The 18,885-nt window shown below is 41.6% G+C and overlaps 1 protein-coding gene across 2 annotated transcripts in view; it reads right to left on the reverse strand.

Annotated features, from left to right (window-relative positions):
* Window positions 1-16,960: 16,960 nt before the first annotated feature.
* CPA6 (carboxypeptidase A6) overlaps window positions 16,961-18,885 on the reverse strand; it is a 75,204-nt gene continuing 73,279 nt past the window's right edge. For both annotated transcript variants that reach the window (XM_061600699.1, XM_061600689.1), the window contains one exon: window positions 16,961-17,238. In XM_061600699.1, the coding sequence (XP_061456683.1) occupies window positions 17,051-17,238 (188 nt within the window). In that variant the 3' untranslated portion in view covers window positions 16,961-17,050. The remainder of the gene's footprint in view (window positions 17,239-18,885) is intronic.

Here is an 18,885-nt window from a genome sequence, read left to right on the forward strand (position 1 = left end):
ATTTATGACTAATAACTAGGTGAAAAGTAGTCGTTTCAGTAAACACTGTCTATTGAAAACAAAATGTTAACAAGCAACAGCAAGGTGTGGCAGTGTTGGTGATTTACATTAACTTATGTAAGATTTGTTCCAAAATCTTCAATCCCTAAACATTCAAAATACACTTTTCCAAGTTCCTTTATTTTTAGGTAGGCTCCACCATACATTTTCCCTTAAAACAGTATTGTGTGGAGTCATGCCAATTTAATTACTTTAATTTATTTTAAGAATTTCTGTACTGTACCTTTTTAGAAAAATAGGTTGCAGGGAGGGCGCACATAAAAATTTTAAATCCACGATGTATTACACACAACATAAATCATTAACCAAAACTTCAACAAAACTGAGCAGAATAAAAACTATTCAACCAGCTAAAAACACAGCTGCTTGAAATGCTTGGGCAAATATAAAGGTTTTAACCTTTTTAAAATAAGACAGGGTTAGCACTAGGCATATATATTTAAATAAGCTCTTTATTTGCTGGGCAAATGTTATGGACTACTGACTGGTAATTGTAATGGATCCAATAGAAGCAGTGACACTAGGAATCTTGTTTTTTTACATATTTAATTCCCCCCCTAGGACGCACACCTTAATGTGGTGAGGGGGTTTGAGAGTGTTGAAGAAGCTGAGAGCAATGCCGTCAGGAGTCTAGACCAAGAGGCTAGACTCCTAGCAGGAGCACCCAGGGCGGAATGGTCAAAGCTGAGACACCAGATTAAGATGCATCCAAACTCAGAGGAAGGCAATGGTAAACCACCTCTGAATATCTCTTACCACGAAAACCCTATGAACAGAGTATCCAAAATGCAACACGAGATAGTGCTGGAAGATGACAACCCCAAGTCAGAAGGCACTCAACGAACTACTGGGGACGAACAAAGGACAAGTACAAGTAGCGCTGCGACTAATGACGCCACTGGGTCAAAGCCGAAAGGAAGGCCAGAGGCTGATACGCACAGATGCGAAAGAAGAGTCCAGAGTTGTATGACACATACAATAGGAACATGGAATGTGAGAAGCATGAAGGGAAAGTTAGAAATTGTCAGGCAAGAAATGGAACGCATCAACATTACAATACTTGGTGTGAGCAAACTAAAATGGACAGGAATGGGACATTTTCAATCAGGCAACTACAAAATATTTTATGCAGGAAATGAGAAATCAAGAAGAAATGGGGTTGCTTTAATAGTGAGGTGATGTAGCAAGAGCAATTAGCTACAACACAAGGTCTGAGCGAGTTATATCAATGAGATTAAATGGGAAACCTATCAACACAACCATCATCCAAGTCTATGCTCCAACGGCAAATGCAGAAGAAGAGGAATTGGAGAGATTTTATGCAGAAGTACAGGAAGAAATTGATCACACACCAAAACAAGATGTTCTGATAATCATGGGGGATTGGAATGCAAAAGTAGGGAACAGAGAATTAGGAATTGTGGGGAAATGGGGCCTAGGAGACAGAAATGAAGCAGGAGAAAGACTTATTGAATTCTGTGAAGTCAATAACTTGTTTCTTGCGAACACATTTTTTGAGCAACCAAAAAGATGACTGTACACGTGGACATCACCAAATGGTCAATATAGGAATCAAATCGATTATATAATTGGTAGCAGAAGATGGAGAAGTTCCATACTTTCTGCGAAAACAAGACCAGGAGCAGATTGTGGTACAGATCATGAACTGGTCATATTGAAAATCAGAGAAAAGCTAAAGAAGACCAACAAAGCAATCATAATGCCAAAATACAATTTAAATAACATCCCAGAAGCATGTAAAGATCAAATAAGGAACAGGTTTGAGGCTTTAAACTTTGTTGACAGAGAACCAGAAGAACTATGGAATGAAGTCAAAGACATTATCAGGGAAGAATGCAAAAAGGCAACACCTCTAGTTAAAAAGAGAGAAAGACCTCAATGGATGACTGAAGAAACTCTTAAAATGGTTAAAGAGAGAAGGAAAGCAAAAGCAAAAGGAGATAGAAACACAATCAGAACCCTAAATGCAACAATACAGCGACTAGCACATAGGGACAAAGAGAACTATTACAATAGTTACTGTATAGAAATAGAAGAGGACAACAAAAAGGGTAGAACAAGAGCCCTATTCCAAAAGATTAGAGAAATGAAAGGGAAATTTAAACCAAGAGTAGGGATGTTGAATAATCAACAGGGGAACACACTGACTGACCGAGATGAAATAAAAGGAAGATGGAAGCAATACACTGAAGAACTCTATAAAAGAGATGCCAGGATGACAGATTCATTCACAGAGGAACCGTATGATGAAGAACCAGAAATTTTAGAATGTGAGGTGAAAGCTGCTCTTAAAGTACTCGGAAGAAACAAGTCACCAGGAGCAGATGGCATACCAATAGAGTTACTACAAGCTACTGAGACTGAATCTGTCCAAATTTTGACAAATATTTGTTTATTTATTTATTTAATCTATACTCAGAACATAGCATACGGAAAGCAGGATTGGACCAAGATGAAGGAGGTGTGAAAATTGGAGGGAGAAATATCAATAATTTAAGATATGCAGACGATACCATACTACTAGCAGAAACCAGTAATGATTTGAAACGAATGCTGATGAAAGTTAGAGGAAAGCACAAAAGCAGGACTACAGCTGAACATCAAAAAGACGAAAGTAATGACAACAGAAGATTTATGTAACTTTACAGTTGACAATGAGGACATTGAACTTGTCAAGGATTATCAATACCTTGGCACAGTCATTAACCAAAATGGAGACAGTCAAGAAATCAGAAGAAGGCTAGGACTGGGGAGGGTAGCTGTGAGAGAACTAGAAAAGGTCCTCAAATGCAAAGATGTATCACTAAAGTCAGGATCATTCAGACCCTGGTATTCCCGATCTCTATGTATGGATGTGAAAGTTGGACAGTGAAAAAGCGGATAAGAGAAAAATCCACTCATTTGAAATGTGTTGTAGGAGAGCTTTGCAGATACCATGGACTGCAAAAAAGACAAATAATTGGGTGTTAGAACAAATTAAACCAGAACTATCACTAGAAGCTGGGAAAAACAGAAGGAAGTAGAAAAAGAGGAAGGCCAAACAAGAGATGGATTGATTCCATAAATTAAGCCACAGACCTGAACTTACAAGATCTGAACAGGGTGGTTCACAACAGATGCTCTTGGAGGTCACTGATTCATAGGGTCACCATAAGTCGTGGTCAACTTGGAGGCACATAACAACAACAATAGTGGTTTAAATTGCCCATTTATTACCTGAAGAAATAAATAATTGCTTTTTTTATTTCAAGCTGAGAAGCAACTTTGGCCTTGAATGTTTCTGGAAACATTCTTAGAATCATAGAATTGGGATGTATCAGAGTCTATCCTGGTATAGCCCTCTCTCCAAATCCTATTCATCCTATTCATCAGCCCTCATATATCCAGGACAAATGATTGCTATGTGGCATTTCATGCATAGTTTTTATATAGCTAAATCAATAGGCAGCACATTATTTATACAGCATTTTATAGCAGAACGTATTATGAGTTGAAATAACATAATGTTTAATAATTGAGTGTTTTTATATTAAAGTAGTATATTAATGTTGTAAATAAAATACATAAATAAATTTCAGAGTCATTGTGGCCCTTGGGTCTCTTTCCTCTTTTATACCAAGTCAGGCCATTTGGTACCATCTAGCTCAGTACTGATGACAAGGTCTAGCATTGACTCTCCAAGATTCCAGGAAATAGTCTCTTCCGGAGATTGAAATTTGGACCTTTGCATGGAGGGCCGGTTCTAAAGGGCGGCCAGGTGGGGCACTGGCCCGAGGGCCCCTTGAGCTACAGGGGCCCCTCTGCTCCCCTTCTGCTATCTTCTGCAAGAGCTTCCGAACCGCCCGCCATCCCCCCACTTCACCTACCTTTCTCTCTGATGTGGCAACCAAGATGGCGGCAGAGGTTTCAGCCCCTTAGGGAAACCTTGGCCACCATCTTGATTGATGGCAACCCTGTGCGTGCAGTGCACGCAGCCGCAAAAAACAGCAGAGAGAAAGGTAGGTGAAGCAGTGGGATGACATTTTTGCAAGTAATTAAAAAAACCCTGCATGTACACTTTTATGCCTACCAAGAGCCTGCTGTGATCTTCTGTTGTAATGCAATCCTATGCAAGTTTACTCAGAAGGAAGTCCCAATCCTGTACAGAGACAGTACTCTTTATGCTGCTGAAAGCTATATATTTACTGAATTCCTGAAATGAGACAAGCAGGAAAAGGAAACTTGTCAGAACTTGAAAAAGGGTTTCGGTATTGCCTGGGGGTCAACAAATCTAGTACGTCACAACCCTGACTTCACTTACTGGCTAAAATCCTAAAAGGGCAGGGATTAGAGCAGCTGGTACTAACAGAAGTTGTGGGGAGGCTGACATTTTGGTTTATATCTTTTGAGCCAGACTACCTAGAAACTTTTTTTTTAATGAAAGCTAAGAGTCTGGAGATCAAGCTGACTCACCTGGAGACCCAGAGAGGACCCCAAAAACTGCAGTCTGTAGGCAAAAACCAGAGACTTGGCAACCCTATACATAGCATACTGTTTGATATCTGCCTGTGTTAGTAGAATATTCTCTAGGAACTGTGACCTTGTCGAAAACAGATGCTGCCTTGCTTTGCTGAGTTTGCACAATCCACTAGTGTGATCAGTGGTTTTATCATACAAAATCACTACAAACCTTTCTAGTAGCACCATGGTATTGTCAGGGATACATGTTGGGGCTTTTCTCAGTGTCAGAAATACATCTTTGATGTCTGGAAACATCTTCCATGATGTGCCCCAAGCTGACTTTTTGCTTTTCCCAGCAAAAATCAAGGCCATGATATCACACCCAGTCCATATCACATGAAACATAGTTAAGGCTTTTGCTATTCTTGGGTCCAAAGTGTTTTATTTATTTGTTTATTTAGATCATTTATATACTGCTTATATTTAAATAAAACTCTAAGCGGTGTACAACATAAGTTAAACCATCTTAAAACAGCAGATACAAAAACCCCCACAATAGATAAAACACAATAACAACAAAAAATCCTCTTTGGTACCAACATATAGTATAAACATTGCATATAAAATTAAGTACAAGAAATACAAGAAAAAATTATAACAAATATAGTAGACTATACAAAATCTTCCCTAAGTGTTGCATTTCATGCTCTGCCAGGTACCTGTGCATTTGCTCACAGCTCAAGTCACTGGAATATGTTGCAAGTTGGACGCCATAATGACAGAAGAATGGATAATTGTGGGGGAGGGCATGACCCTTCCCATCCTTCCTCCTGTACTAGAATTATTATAGGGTTTGCTGCAGAACCTGAATGGAAAAGACTCTGACTACATTGAGGATTAAACTTGACAATGAGAATGAAGAGGCCCAGAGTGAAGACCGCTTGCTAGCAATGATGGAGGATAATTAATCCTGTAGGTAACTCACAGCTGCATTTTATAGCAGGAGTGCTTTTCATGTACCTAAAAAAAATGTGGGCATGCATTATCATTAAAGCATTAGGTACCACATCAACCAAGTCATGTAGCTGTGCTTCTGCAGTATAGAACGCAGACACTTAGAGCAGTCGGCTTGCTTTTAGCAAATGTATGATTTGCCAATTAAGTGCTGCGCCTGTACCATTACATAAAATATCATACAGTACACACTGTGCAAAGAGACATCTTGTCTGTGAGTGAATGAGCTTGCGTAGGTTTGTGAGAAAGTTCACATATTTAAAACAGGTTCAGGATTTTACTGTTACCAAAGGTGAAGATTTATTACAGTGTTCAGATTTCCTCATTAGCTATTCTTTTTTTTGAAGATGAAAGCACACACAAATAGAATGCTGTGATGGGTGATGAATTTTTACCCTGTTCGAATCCCCATGTAGCCATGAAGCTCACTGGGTGACCTTGGGCCAGTCACTGCCTCTCAGCCTCATAAAAACCCTATTCATAGGGTCGTCGTAAGTCAGAATCGACTTGAAGGCAGTACATACATACATACATACATAAACTCCAATATTTATTAATATAAGGCTAAAGGAATAAGGCTAAACTGTGTCATGCTATGGCCCAACCCTATGAGTATTTATGGTGAGGCAGCAGCACAACAGTCCTGATGCTAGGGAACAGCTGTGCCTGCTAATTCACTCCTCACTGTCACTGTGACCGCTGTTGTCATTCACAGTGCTATGCCAATGGTTTCTTCTCTCTTTGCATAGCCCAGGTGTGCTCTGAATGGGGTTTACAACAGTTCTGCTGGAATGGAATGGATGAATTGGGAGCAGAGCTAAAGTTAGCTCTCTATGTTGCACATACACTTACAGGCCCAGGGTAGGAAAGCCCTTAACCGCCAGATAGCTGTAGGTCACTTCCTGCAGTGACATTCTGGAGGAAGGGGTTGCACTTCTCATAGTTTTTAAAATCTGGCCTGTCATTTTCTACAGTGGTGGGATGCCATTTTCTAAAACAGTAACATGTTATTGATCAGTCTTACAGGACATGCTGGTTCTCAGAAATTGTGTGCCAGATTAGGTAATAATTAGATCTGTGAACATAGTAGTTTTAATTTCAAAATTGTTTCAAAATAATTTTTCAAAAATAAATTGTTGTGTTTGTGCCTCTCCTCAGTTACTTACCCTCCCCAATTGGAAACTATGCATTAGGCCAGTGTTTCCCAGCCTGGGGGCCATGACCTCCAGGGCCCCCGCGAAGTAATCCAGATGGGGCTGTGAACAGTAAAGGAATGAATTATTTATTATTATTTTTAAAAAGTCTTCACTCCCAGAACGCTGTCTGCTCCCTACTGCTGCTGCAGCCGACACCTCCCCCTTGCTCCAAACGAGAGGGGAGGACTTTTCCTGAAGTCCCAGTGTCTTTCAGGGACACCAAGGGCAGGCATCTGCCTATGAAACGTGTAGCAGACGCCAAAAGAGGCTGAGGGTGGAGCTACCAGGAAGAAGAAGGGATTACTATCACTGACTCCCGTCTCCTTGCACTCAAGTTGGTCAAGGTGGTGCACATAGTCCCTCCCTTTCCATTTTATCCTTACACCAACCCTGTGAGATAGGTGAGGCTGAGAGACTGTGTCTGGCTCAAGGTCACCCAGTGGGCTTCATGGCTGGGTGAGGATTTGAACCTGGATCTTAGTCCAACACTGTAACCCACTAGTGTTGGGAGACAGGACTGTACATTCTCAGATTATGGGGAGAGGGGGATACCAATTTGATGAACCTTTGCATTAGGAGAATGTCTGCAGGGAGCTTTTTATGGAAAGGGATATTTGGAGATGCCATGCACCATTTTTTCATTTAACAGAAGCTAAAATTACAATTGGGAGGAGTCACACTTTTTTTTGAGTTTATAAAGGGGGTCCCGTACTCATAAAGATTGGGAACCACTGCATTAGGCAACATGTCTTAAATAGATAATTGGCATTACAACACAATAGCTTTGAAATACTAGTAGACTGGATAAAGGAGTGTTCATCGTTCTCATATTTAACTACAGTATTGTTTGTTCACCTCTCAGATGCAATAATCTGTGATTAATATTTAAACTTGATGACACTTCTGCCTGCTAGAGAAACAAAATGAATTCCTATTTAGGAATCATAATAAGGTTCCGTTCATTCTTTTTTTGGAATCATAATAAGATTTATTTCATTCATCATCTAAACCAATATACAGGCTACTTAGGAAAAGATGCACATGTACTGAAAAGTTTAAAATGGAAGTGTAGCAATCTACTATAGGGACAAAATGGTCTAAGCCTTGTCTCACTCAATGTAAAATGTGTATTATAAGGCCAATAATAAACAATGTATACTTTTAATTGACAGTACACGCAAGCTATATTCACTTTTGTGAATGTTGCAAAATAAGGACTTTTTTTGTTGTTGTAGCAGAGCTTGGAAAAGTTACTTTTTTGAACTACAACTCCCATCAGCCCCAGCCAGCATGGCGCTGGCTGGGGCTGATGGGAGTTGTAGTTCAAAAAAGTAACTTTTCCAAGCTCTGTAAGGACCACTCCATGTACCTCAATGGGATTCTTTCAATTGCTGATTTAATATATTATTGATAAGAAGAGTCTCCGATGTCTTAATGGAGGGACATCTCATCCAGCAGGTGACTTGGCATCTTTCACCCAGGGGAGATACTTTGCAAGGGACTGCAACATGAAGACAGCTGGATCATTCTGTCTGAGTGCTCAATTTCTGTCAGTCGAGAAGAATGAGGAAAAGGCCTTCTGGGCTAAAGACTCATCTGCCCAAAAAGTGTTGCTGCAGTGCTTCTGCTCAGGATTCATTAGTGTGTGTGCACAATGGGTTGATTCACCTGCAACTCTCCAGAAATTAGAATCAAAATTTTCCATTTTAGCTAGTAACTGATAAAAAAATGAATGGTGTCAGGAGTCAGAACATATATTTCTTTCTCTCTCCCCTTGAAATGCTCAACAGTAGAGGTAACAGTGTGAAGAAATCATCTAAAACTTTTGAGTGTTTGCTTATATAAGCATGTTCTTTAAGAGATAAATCAACACTCCTAGAGGAACTTCTGCAAATGACCATTGATCAAGAACCATCAACCTATCAGGAAGTTCTTTCTTCTGAATTCACCTTGGAGAGGACATATGTGCATATGTTAGTTGTTTGACCAGGATTCCTCATTTGGTAAAATTACAGCATTAAGTCCAAGAAGTGATGGTCACCAACTAGAATGGCTTTAAAAAACTACTAGAATAAATTAATGGAGAATAAGGCTATCAGTGACTACAGGATGGCTAAATTCTACCTCCAGTATTGGAGGCAGTAAACCTCTGTTGCTGGGAATCACAAGGGGGAGAGTGCTGCCATATTCAGGTCATGCTTGTGGGCTTCCCATAGGCATCTGGTTGGCCACTGTGAGGATAGGATGCTGGACTAGATGGCTCTTAGGTCTGATCCAGTAGAGCTTTTCTTGTGTTCACCAACATATTAGTCTACCATAGTTGAATGTACATAATCCAAGCTGTCTACATACCACAGGCAGCTTGAAGAAGAAAAATGCACCATACCCATGCTTTTTACCTTCTTCTACTATGCAGGCTCCACAACTTTTTAGAGAGCTGGATTGTACCATGCTTATCCATGGTTTTGTACCTATACTGTGATTTACATGTGGTTGCTGATGTAGGGAGACAGACTGCTAGCCAACCAGAGTGGAGCTGCTCCACCTGCCCTGCCCCACCTCCTTTCCCTAGGCTGCCATGTTAGCATTGCTTTCAAAGAGAGACTGCTAGCCAACTAGGCTGAGCATTTCCACCTGCATGTGGCTACCCTTGAAGATAACTTGGAAGCCTCAACAACTGCAAAACTGTAAACCACCCAGAGAGCTTTGGCTGTGGGGCAGTATACAAATGTAATAAATAAATAAATTAATAAATAATAAAATGCTGTTGCCCAGCCCCTTACAAATACTATGAGGCATGGCTGCATTCTGCTAGTTTTGCAGAGACTGTTTCTCTCCACATAAGCCTTCATGTGGTCACCTAGTCAGCCCTCATTATCTGAAGTTAGAATTTCAACTGCAAAAGGCAGGGCCTTGACTAGTATGGCCCTGAGGCTTTGAAATGTCTTCCTCTGGAGGAGAGGAATTGCTCTTCTTGCCTTTCCAAGAGGATGTAGATCAGGGGTGGAGAGCTTGTGTCTCTCCATGTGTTGTTGAACTCCAGACTCTCACCAGCCCCAGCCAGCAATGGTCAGGGATGATGGGAGTTGTAGTCCAACAATATCTGGAGGGCCAGGTTCCCCATTCCTGGTGTAGAAATTTTGGAAGGTGTTTGATGGTTCGTGTTTTTTCTTCTTCTTAGGTGAGAAGTATTAAATTGTTCCATTGCTTGCAAGCATATAACAAAAACGTGATTTTTTAAGGTAAGCCAAGGCAACATGTATAGGCACAGAGGAATATGAAACCTTCTAGGCTAGGCATTAGCCAATATGATGGCTACACATTTATTCCCAAGTGCAGTTAGGGAAACTGCTTAGAAATATATATGAACTCAAGCCTATTAGGGTACAAGGATACTGAATATAACATTATGGCTCAAGCTGAGAATGATCCTGATGACCTGGAGGCAGGAGAAAACCTTTCTTTCAAGAAGGGCCCCATGAACATTGCAGCATCTACGCAACTTGTGTGCATAATCTACTAATAGTTATATTTCAAGTCCTACACAGGGTGGGATCCAGGTATCGACTGGACCATCTCTCATTCTAACTCATGGACTGAGATCTTCCTCTGAGGCTCTTGTCTTGTCTCCACCATTTAAATAAAACAGGTGACAGCCAGGGGGCTTGATTGGTGGTGGCACTCCACCTGTGGAATTCCCTCCCCAGGGAGGTTTGCCTTACACTTACTTTATTGTTATTCTGGACCTGCTATTTGTACTGAGGTTTTTTGTGCTATATTGCTGTACTATTCTTGTGTTAGATATGTTTTTTACCTTTTAAAAATAAAAATATTTTAATATTGTTTGAAAAACACCTTCAGAATGCTGATTGGCACTGAAGATGCAGAATATCAATTTGAGAAATAAGAAAAAAATCATAATACTGTAATTTAGCGGCTTATTTAATTTTGCAATCCAAACGAAATGGGAATCTATGGTAAAGAAAGTCATGGGTGATTAATTGCTTCTGCTTCAGAATCAAAGAACCAGTAATATTCTGTTTCCTGACTCCTAACAGAGCAGAGCAGAGGGAGCTGTCTCAGCTGGTCCACAGGTGAGGAGATATAAGCAAGCCAGCTTCCAGAGAGCGAGCGAACAGGGCGAGCAAACAGGAGTTTGACAAAGGAGCTGTAGTGAGGAAAGGAAAAAGGACAAGAGGGCTATGAAGCCATGTGCTCTAAGCCGTGTGCTCTGAAGGGCTCCATAGCAGCTTGATTGGAAGGGGTGTGGCCTGATAGCTACTGGCTTAAGGGCATGGCCTGAGAACAGCTGAGGGCAACAAGCAGCAGCTTTGTGTGCTGGGACTTTCATTCTGTTTCCTGACTCCTAACTGAGCAGAGCAGAGGGAGCTGTCTCAGCTAGTCCACAGGTGAGGGGATATAAGCAAGCCAGCTTCAGAGAGTGAGCGACCAGAGTGAGCAAACAGGAGTTTGACAAATGAGTTTGATGGGAGGTCAAGGGGGAGGTCCCTAAAATAAATAAATAAATAAAATTACTAATTCTCCTTGTACAGCGCACCACATACCAGTAGAACTCTCAAGTTTACCCTGAAGTAGGACAGGACAAATCACAGGCCACTCCAAAACAAGTAGTCAGAAACAAAAGGTAGAAGAGAGTATGAACAGGAAGGATACTCCAGTGGTTATGACCTGTAAGGTGTGCACCATGTTTGTTTTCTTGCCTGAGAACAACAAGGCATGCACATGCAACAAGTGCAAGCTCATGGCACTGTTGGAAGAAACGCCAGGTGGCCATACTGAGGACTATAAGAGAGGATGAAGAGTTCTTACACAGAACGCTGGAACAACAGCAGCAAAGAGAAGTGGAGGTGGAAAAGCAACAGCATGTGGTAGCAGAAGAGTAGACTGCTTTGGAGAGGAACAATGAAATGGAGGAAACTCCGTGGGAAAGGGTGACAGTTAGGAGCAGAAGAGCTAGAAGAAAACCTGCACCAGTGGAACTATGGAACCACTTTCAACCACTCGAGGATGAGATTGGAGGACAGTCTGTGGTGGAAGAATTACAGGAGACCCCGTGCGACAACGAGCAAGAGGCTGAAGCTCAATCAGGCAAGGGCAATGAAACCACGCCCCACAACAAGAAGAGAAGAGTACTAGTAGTGGGAGACTTCCTGCTGCGTGGGACTGAAACCCAAGTATGCCAAGAAGATCCGTGGACTCGCAAGGTATGCTGTCTGCCAGGAGGATGGATTACAGATGTGACAAAAGGGTTGCCATCACTCATTAAGCCCACCAACAGGTATCCTTTTCTCCTCATCCATGTGGGAACAAATGATACTGCCAAACGGAGCTATGAAGAAATCAATGTGTTTGGCCACAGCATGGAGAAGTTCATCAGGACAGCTTTAAACTGAATCCTAAAGGGGGAGGGAGATGTAAACTTGGTGGTAACAACTCATGAAGGCTTGTGCACAGTAACGGGAACAGAGAGATCGGCTTTAATAGGGTCCAGTAACAGTCCTCAGAAAAATGTAGTAAGGAAGCCAAGCTACAAAACACATGGTCTTCGATGTCTGTATACTAGTGCGCAGAGCATGGTAAACAAGCAGGACGAACTTGAACTCTTAATACAGGAGGGCAATTATGACTTGATAGATATAACTGAAACTTGGTGGGATGACTCCCATGACTGGAATACAACAATTGAAGGATATAACTTGTTCAAAAAGAACAGAAGGAATTAAAAGGGAGGTGGAGTCACACTATATGTTAAAAATATATATCCCTGCACAGAAATACAGGAAGATGAACTTGGTAGCTCCACCGAGAGTATCTGAATTAAAATTAATGGGGCAAGTAATAAAAGGAATGTGTTGCCTGGAGTCTACTACCAACCACCCAATCAAGGAGAAGGTGAGAATGTAACTTTTGAAAAGCAAATTGCCAATGTTTCGAGGAGGCATGATGTAGTAGTAATGGGGGACTTCAATTATCCCGATATCTGTTGGGAGACAAATACTGCCAAACACAGCCCCTCCAAGAAATTTCTGACTTGTGTTGGACATAACTTTCTCCTAAAGAAAGTGGAGGAAGCAACCAAAGGATCAGCTATCCTTGACTTGATTCTAACCAATAGAGATGATTTGGTGGATGAAGTGGCAGTTACGGGAACTCTGGGGGAAAGTGACCACATCATACTTGAATTCTTGCTTTTAACAGAAGCAAAACCTGAGAGTAGCCATATGCACACCCTGGACTTCAGGAAAGCTGATTTTAATAAACTCAGAACAGTTGTAAGTACGGTTCCATGGCAAGCGACCCTACTGAGAAAAGGAGTCCAAGATGGGTGGGAGTTTCTAAAAAAGGAAATTCTAAAGCGCAATGGCAAGCAATTCCAACAAGGAAAAAAGGGGGAAAACAGCAGAAGAAGCCAATGTGGCTTCACAAAAAGCTTAGAGATTACATGAAAACAAAAAAGGACACATACAGGAAGTGGAAAGAAGGCCAGGCCACAAAGGAAGAGTACAGGCAGGTATCACGGAATTGCAGGGATGGCGTCAGGAAGGCTAAAGCTGAGAATGAGCTGAGGTTAGTGAGGGATGCTAATAGCAACAAAAAAGCTTTCTTCAGGTACATCCATAGTAAAAGACAGAGAAAGGAAATGGTGGCACAGCTACTCAATGAGGATGGCAAAATAATAACAGATGACAAAGAAGTAGAAGTGCTCAATTCCTACTTTAGCTCAGTCTTCTCCCAAAAGAGGGTCTATGTCCCTCCCGGGAAACATGAAGTAGAAGGGGCAGGATTGGAGCTTGAGATTGATAGACAAATACCTAATCACTTTGAGCGAGTTCAAATCTCCAGGGCCTGATAAACTGCATCCTAAAGTATTGAAGGAACTGGCTGAAGAACTCTCAGAACCACTGTCTATTATCTATGCAAAAGAAAGGGAGAACTGGTGAAGTGCCGGATGACTGGAGGAGAGCTAATGTTGTCCCTATCTTCAAAAAGGGCAAAAAGGAGGAACCAGGGAACTACAGACCAGTCAGCCTAACATCAATCCCTGGAAAAACTCTGGAGCAGATTATAAACAGTCAATTTGTAAGCACCTTAAAAACAATGCAGTGATTACTAGCCAACATGGATTTATGAAGAACAAATCCTGCCAAACTAATCATCTCGTTTAAAAAACAGGTAATCTCCCTTGTAGACTGTGGGAATGCTGTGGACATAATATATCTCAACTTCAGCAAAGCTTTTGACAAAGTGCCCCATGATGTTCTGATTAGCAAGCTAGCTAAATGTGGGCTGGATGGAACAACTATCAGGTGGATCCACAGTTGGCTCCAGGATCATACTCAAAGAGTGCTTATCAATGGTTCTTTCTCAAACTGGGTGGAAATATTGTGTGGGGTACCACAGGGCTTGGTCCTGGACCCAGTGCTCTTCAACATTTTTATTAATGACTTGGATGAGGAGGTACAGAGCATGCTTATCAAATTTGCAGATGATACAAAATTGGGGGGCATAGCTAATACCGTGAAAGACAGAAACAAAATTCAAAAGGACCTTGATAGGCTGGAGCATTGGGCTGAAAACAACAGAATGAAATTCAACAGGGATAAATGCAAAATTCTACACTTAGGAAAAAGAAACCAAATGCACAGTTATAAGATGGGGGATACTTGGCTCAGCAATATGACATGTGAGAAGGATCTTGGAATTGTCGTTGATCACAAGCTGAATATGAGCCAACAGTGTGATGTGGCTGCAAAAAAGGCAAATGCTATATTAGGCTGCATTAACAGAAGTATAGTTTCCAAATTGTGTGAAGTATTAGTTCGCTTCTATTCAGCACTGGTTAGGCCTCCTTGAATACTGCATCCAGTTCTGGTCCCCACACTTCAAGAAGGATGCAGACAAACTGGAACAAGTTCAGAGGAGGGCAAAAAGGATGATCAGGGGACTGGAAACAAAGCCCTGTGAGGAGAGACTGAAAGAACTGGGCATGTTTAGCCTGGATAAGAGAAGACTGATAGCACTCCTCAAGTACATGAAAGATTGTCACACACAGGAGGGCCGGGATTTCTTCTTGATCATCCCAGAGTGCAGGACACGGAATAATGGGCTCAAGTTGCAGGAAGCCAGATTTCGACTGGACATTAGGAAAAACTTCCTGTTAGAGCCATACGACAATGGAACCAATTACCTAGAGAGGTAGTGGTCTCCCCGACACTGGAGGCATTTAAGAGGCAGCTGGACAGCCATCAGTCGGAAATGCTTTGATTTGGATTCCTGCATTGAGCAGGGGGTTGGACTTGATGGCCTTATAGGCCCCTTCCAACTCTACTATTCTATGATTCTATGAATATCAGACCATTTTGATTAAAGGAATGGCAGAAAGAAAAAAGGGTTGGTCCCATCCACATTTGGCTCCAGCTTCATGTACTTTTGGCTGTGCTGCCACTCACTGCTGGTATGTGGCCCCTGAAGGAATGCAGTCCTTGCCAGAAATAAGGTTGACCCCCATGCACATAGCTGGCAAGAATAGTCTATGTGTTAATAGTTGTTTGTCCTCTATGTTAATGAAAAAGGGTCAGTGCTCACTTTTTTTTATGTACTGTTCAAAGAAAATTGTTTATCACACTGTAAAGTGTCTAGAGTCTCAAACCAGCAACTGTGGTTACTGTGCCCAGGCAACTTACTCCTTGTGCAACTGCAAAGGGCAGGCAGTGTGAATGACTGATATGAGCTCCACTGCTGTGCAGTGCTGCCATGCTGATGGCTAAAGCATTACTGCTGCTTTTCAGTGCAACAGTATCAGGTGACCAGAGGAGCCAATCGGGTCCCATCTGGTCAACTGCTGACTCTGGCCTGGCAGTGGGTTCCTCAGAGCAGGTTGAATGGCTGCAGACTGCTTGCCATCCCTGAAAGGTATTTTTACACACGAATGGTAGATGCATGTGTGAGTGATATTCAGTGTGTGAACTGGACCTCAGATTACAACTTAGGTTATCCATCTTCTACATCAGGGATGGGTAGCCTGTGTCCCCTCTGATGTTGTTGGACTCCAATTTGCATAACTCTTACCACTGGTCATGCTGGCTGGTGCTGGTGGGAGTTGGAGCCCAACAACATCTGGGGGGCTACAGGTTCACCACCCACCTCTGCCTTATTCAATTGCTAGTTGTGAAGGAGAAATAATAACAATGTCATTCCCCTACATTGGGAATGTATCCCAATGCCCATTGGCCAGATAGGCGACCCACAAATTAAATTATTATTATTATTATTAATCTGGTCACAAGAAAATACATCATATTGTGAAGTTTATCAGGTATAATAAGCATGATGCAAATGGGCCATTGTTGGGTCATGGTATATGCAATTTATTCCTCTATCAATGGTGGTGGAATACAGAACAATTTTCTCAGTGCTGAGTCTGTTCTTCCTGGAAGTTTTATATATGGAGCTTACCAGGATTTTTTTTGTATTACAAGTACTTTATTCTACTGTCATTAAGGGCAATCATAATGACTCTGAGCATGGGAAATGGAGATTTATTATTCCCAAAGAGAGACTATGTAATTTACATTGCACTTTTGAGATATATCCAGAGCTGTATATGTTCTGTGTCTTATAAATCAGGGTAACTCAGATTCTTTCTTCTTCAAGACAAGCCACTATTTGTGGCCCGCATAAATTATGGAAACTAAACAAATTTGAATATGCATGTTTATTTTGCATAATTTATTGTGCTTCTGCCAGTCATTAGCTGGAGCACAATCCTACTTACGTCACTAAAACCCTGCCCCCTCCAAAAAAAATTGGCTTTGTGCCTCCGTTCCAGGGATGGGGAACCTGTATTTTCTTGAAATTGCTGGACTCCAACTCCCATTATCCCTAACTCGAAGGCCTTATAGGCTCCTTCCAACTCTACTGTTCTATGATTCTATGGCCATGCTGGCTGGGGCCGATGGGAGTTAGAGTCCCACAACATCTGGAGGCTACACAGCTGCCCCATCCCCATTCTGCTGTCATCCTCAGCTCTTTCAATTTCTTCAGCCTTGCTAGCCCACATTCTTTCAAGCTTGAAACTGATTTCTGTACTTGAGTAGTATGATCTGAGGATACACATGATCCGAAATATGTATCACACTCATCAACAACGCCTACACATCAAATGAACGTCATATTGTTTATTTGATGAGCTCCACCAGCAGAACACGTCACATTCTAGGCTTCATTGACTTGACATTGTCTAATAACCATTTGCAATAATAATAAAAAAATACAGTTTTGGACCTTTGCTGCAATCCCTAGTGACACTTTTTCAGCAGATGCATAGTTATATTTTTAACAGCCAGCATGGTCTCTGTACAAGTTGGCTTGATTAGGGTCTCCGGAAGTAAAAATCCAAAATGTCCTGTATCGCGCAGCTCAAATGCAAAGGCATAGGGGATGCCATTTTTGTATGCCCAATCCATAGAACTGCCAGAACTCACATCTGGAAAAGAGGGGGGAAATTAGATGTTGTCAATGGAAAAAATATGCTAGTTCCATCAGGCTGTATTTTAAGCTGTTTTCCCAAACAACACTACAGAAGCAAACTGTCCTGAACTCCAGAAATGCCAGAGAGAAACACGCTTTGCAATCTGGAATCAAGTTTAATCTAAAATCAATTTCATTACCCCTTTTCCTGCTGGTTCTGCAGATGTGCATGATACAGTGCAGCAGTACAGATACCTAAAGCAGCATTGCAAGTGAGGCAAGAGGGAGAGCTGGTATGCTACGCTTGGGTCATAATTCAATTCTAACTGCTGACTACCAAGGTGGCTTTATGCTGGCAGAGCTGGTTCTCTCTGCTTACAAGACAGCCTTCCCATCTCCATCCATTACTGTGCTGCTTAACAGCACTGTATGATGCTGGAGTAGAGTAGTACGTTTGTACTGACAAGTTCTTCACCTGACCACTGCTACAATGACTCATAGGACATGGCTTGAAGTAATCGATTTGAATTCTAAAGAAGGTCTAAGTATTACACAATGGAAAACAAAAGAGTGTGACTAGCATGCTCTACGTACTTTCACAAAGGTTTCAACTTGCCTTATGTGTAACACTATACATGGAAGCTTGTTTTCTAAGATCAGGCCCAAGGAAAGGGCACAGAAGTACTAGACTGAAAAAAAACACCCACTTCCCCTTGAGTTGCTAACAAAGCAATCCTATGCATGTCTACTAATGTTCAGATCCTATTGAGTTCAATGGGACTTACTCCCAGACAGATGGGTATAAAACTGCAGCTTTAATCACACCTTTTCCATAGATGTAGGTTAACCCCCAGCTTGTGCTCAGCTTATCGAGGGCAGGAAGGCAATGAGTGCTGAAATGAGTTAAATGCAATTCCTATTTGTTGCACAGTACACTTTCCCAGCTACACAATAGCATGAAGTGCTGCATTAAATACAGGCTGAATGGAGCAATCTGGAGCCAACTATAAGATGAGCACTCCCACTATACTCTTCATTAAATGTAATAATACCATTTGGATATATTTTTTATAAAACTTTAGAACTTGGCAGTAGATACTGTGTATTAGAACAGCAGGAGAAAGTATATTGTTGAACAATGGGTGGGGGGAAACCCTTAACCAAACATGTTAGTATTAAAAAACACAAAACACAGAAAAGGCAGTACAGATCACTCACATATTGTACTATCCAATCCTTTTAGGTTGCAATCCTATACCCGCTTACTGGCTGGAGTTAAGCTCCACTGTACTCGGTGGGATTTGCTTCTGAGTGGACACATAGGATTGTGGTGTTACAGTGGTGGCTGGTGGCTTCTTTGTCAGTGAATCTGCTCCACGTTTTAGTCTGAACTGTTGAAAGCACCTTGGACAGCTCCTTGAAAGTTTGGTTCTAAAACCTAGAGCGGATTTACTGCCCCACTGACATTGGAGACACCAGCCTCCACTGGATGTTAGTTAACTTAGGGAAGGAGCTATCCACTCACATTCTTTGTCTAGAACAGGGATGGGGAACCTTTGGCCTTCCAGATATTGTTGGACTCTTAATTCTCATCAACCCAGCCAACATAGTCTACAGTCAAGAATGGTAGTCCAGCAATGTCGGGAGAGCCACAGATTCCCTA

This window comes from Rhineura floridana, chromosome 1 (genome assembly GCF_030035675.1).
Source record: "Rhineura floridana isolate rRhiFlo1 chromosome 1, rRhiFlo1.hap2, whole genome shotgun sequence".
In the NCBI taxonomy this organism is placed as follows: Eukaryota; Metazoa; Chordata; class Lepidosauria; order Squamata; family Rhineuridae; genus Rhineura; species Rhineura floridana.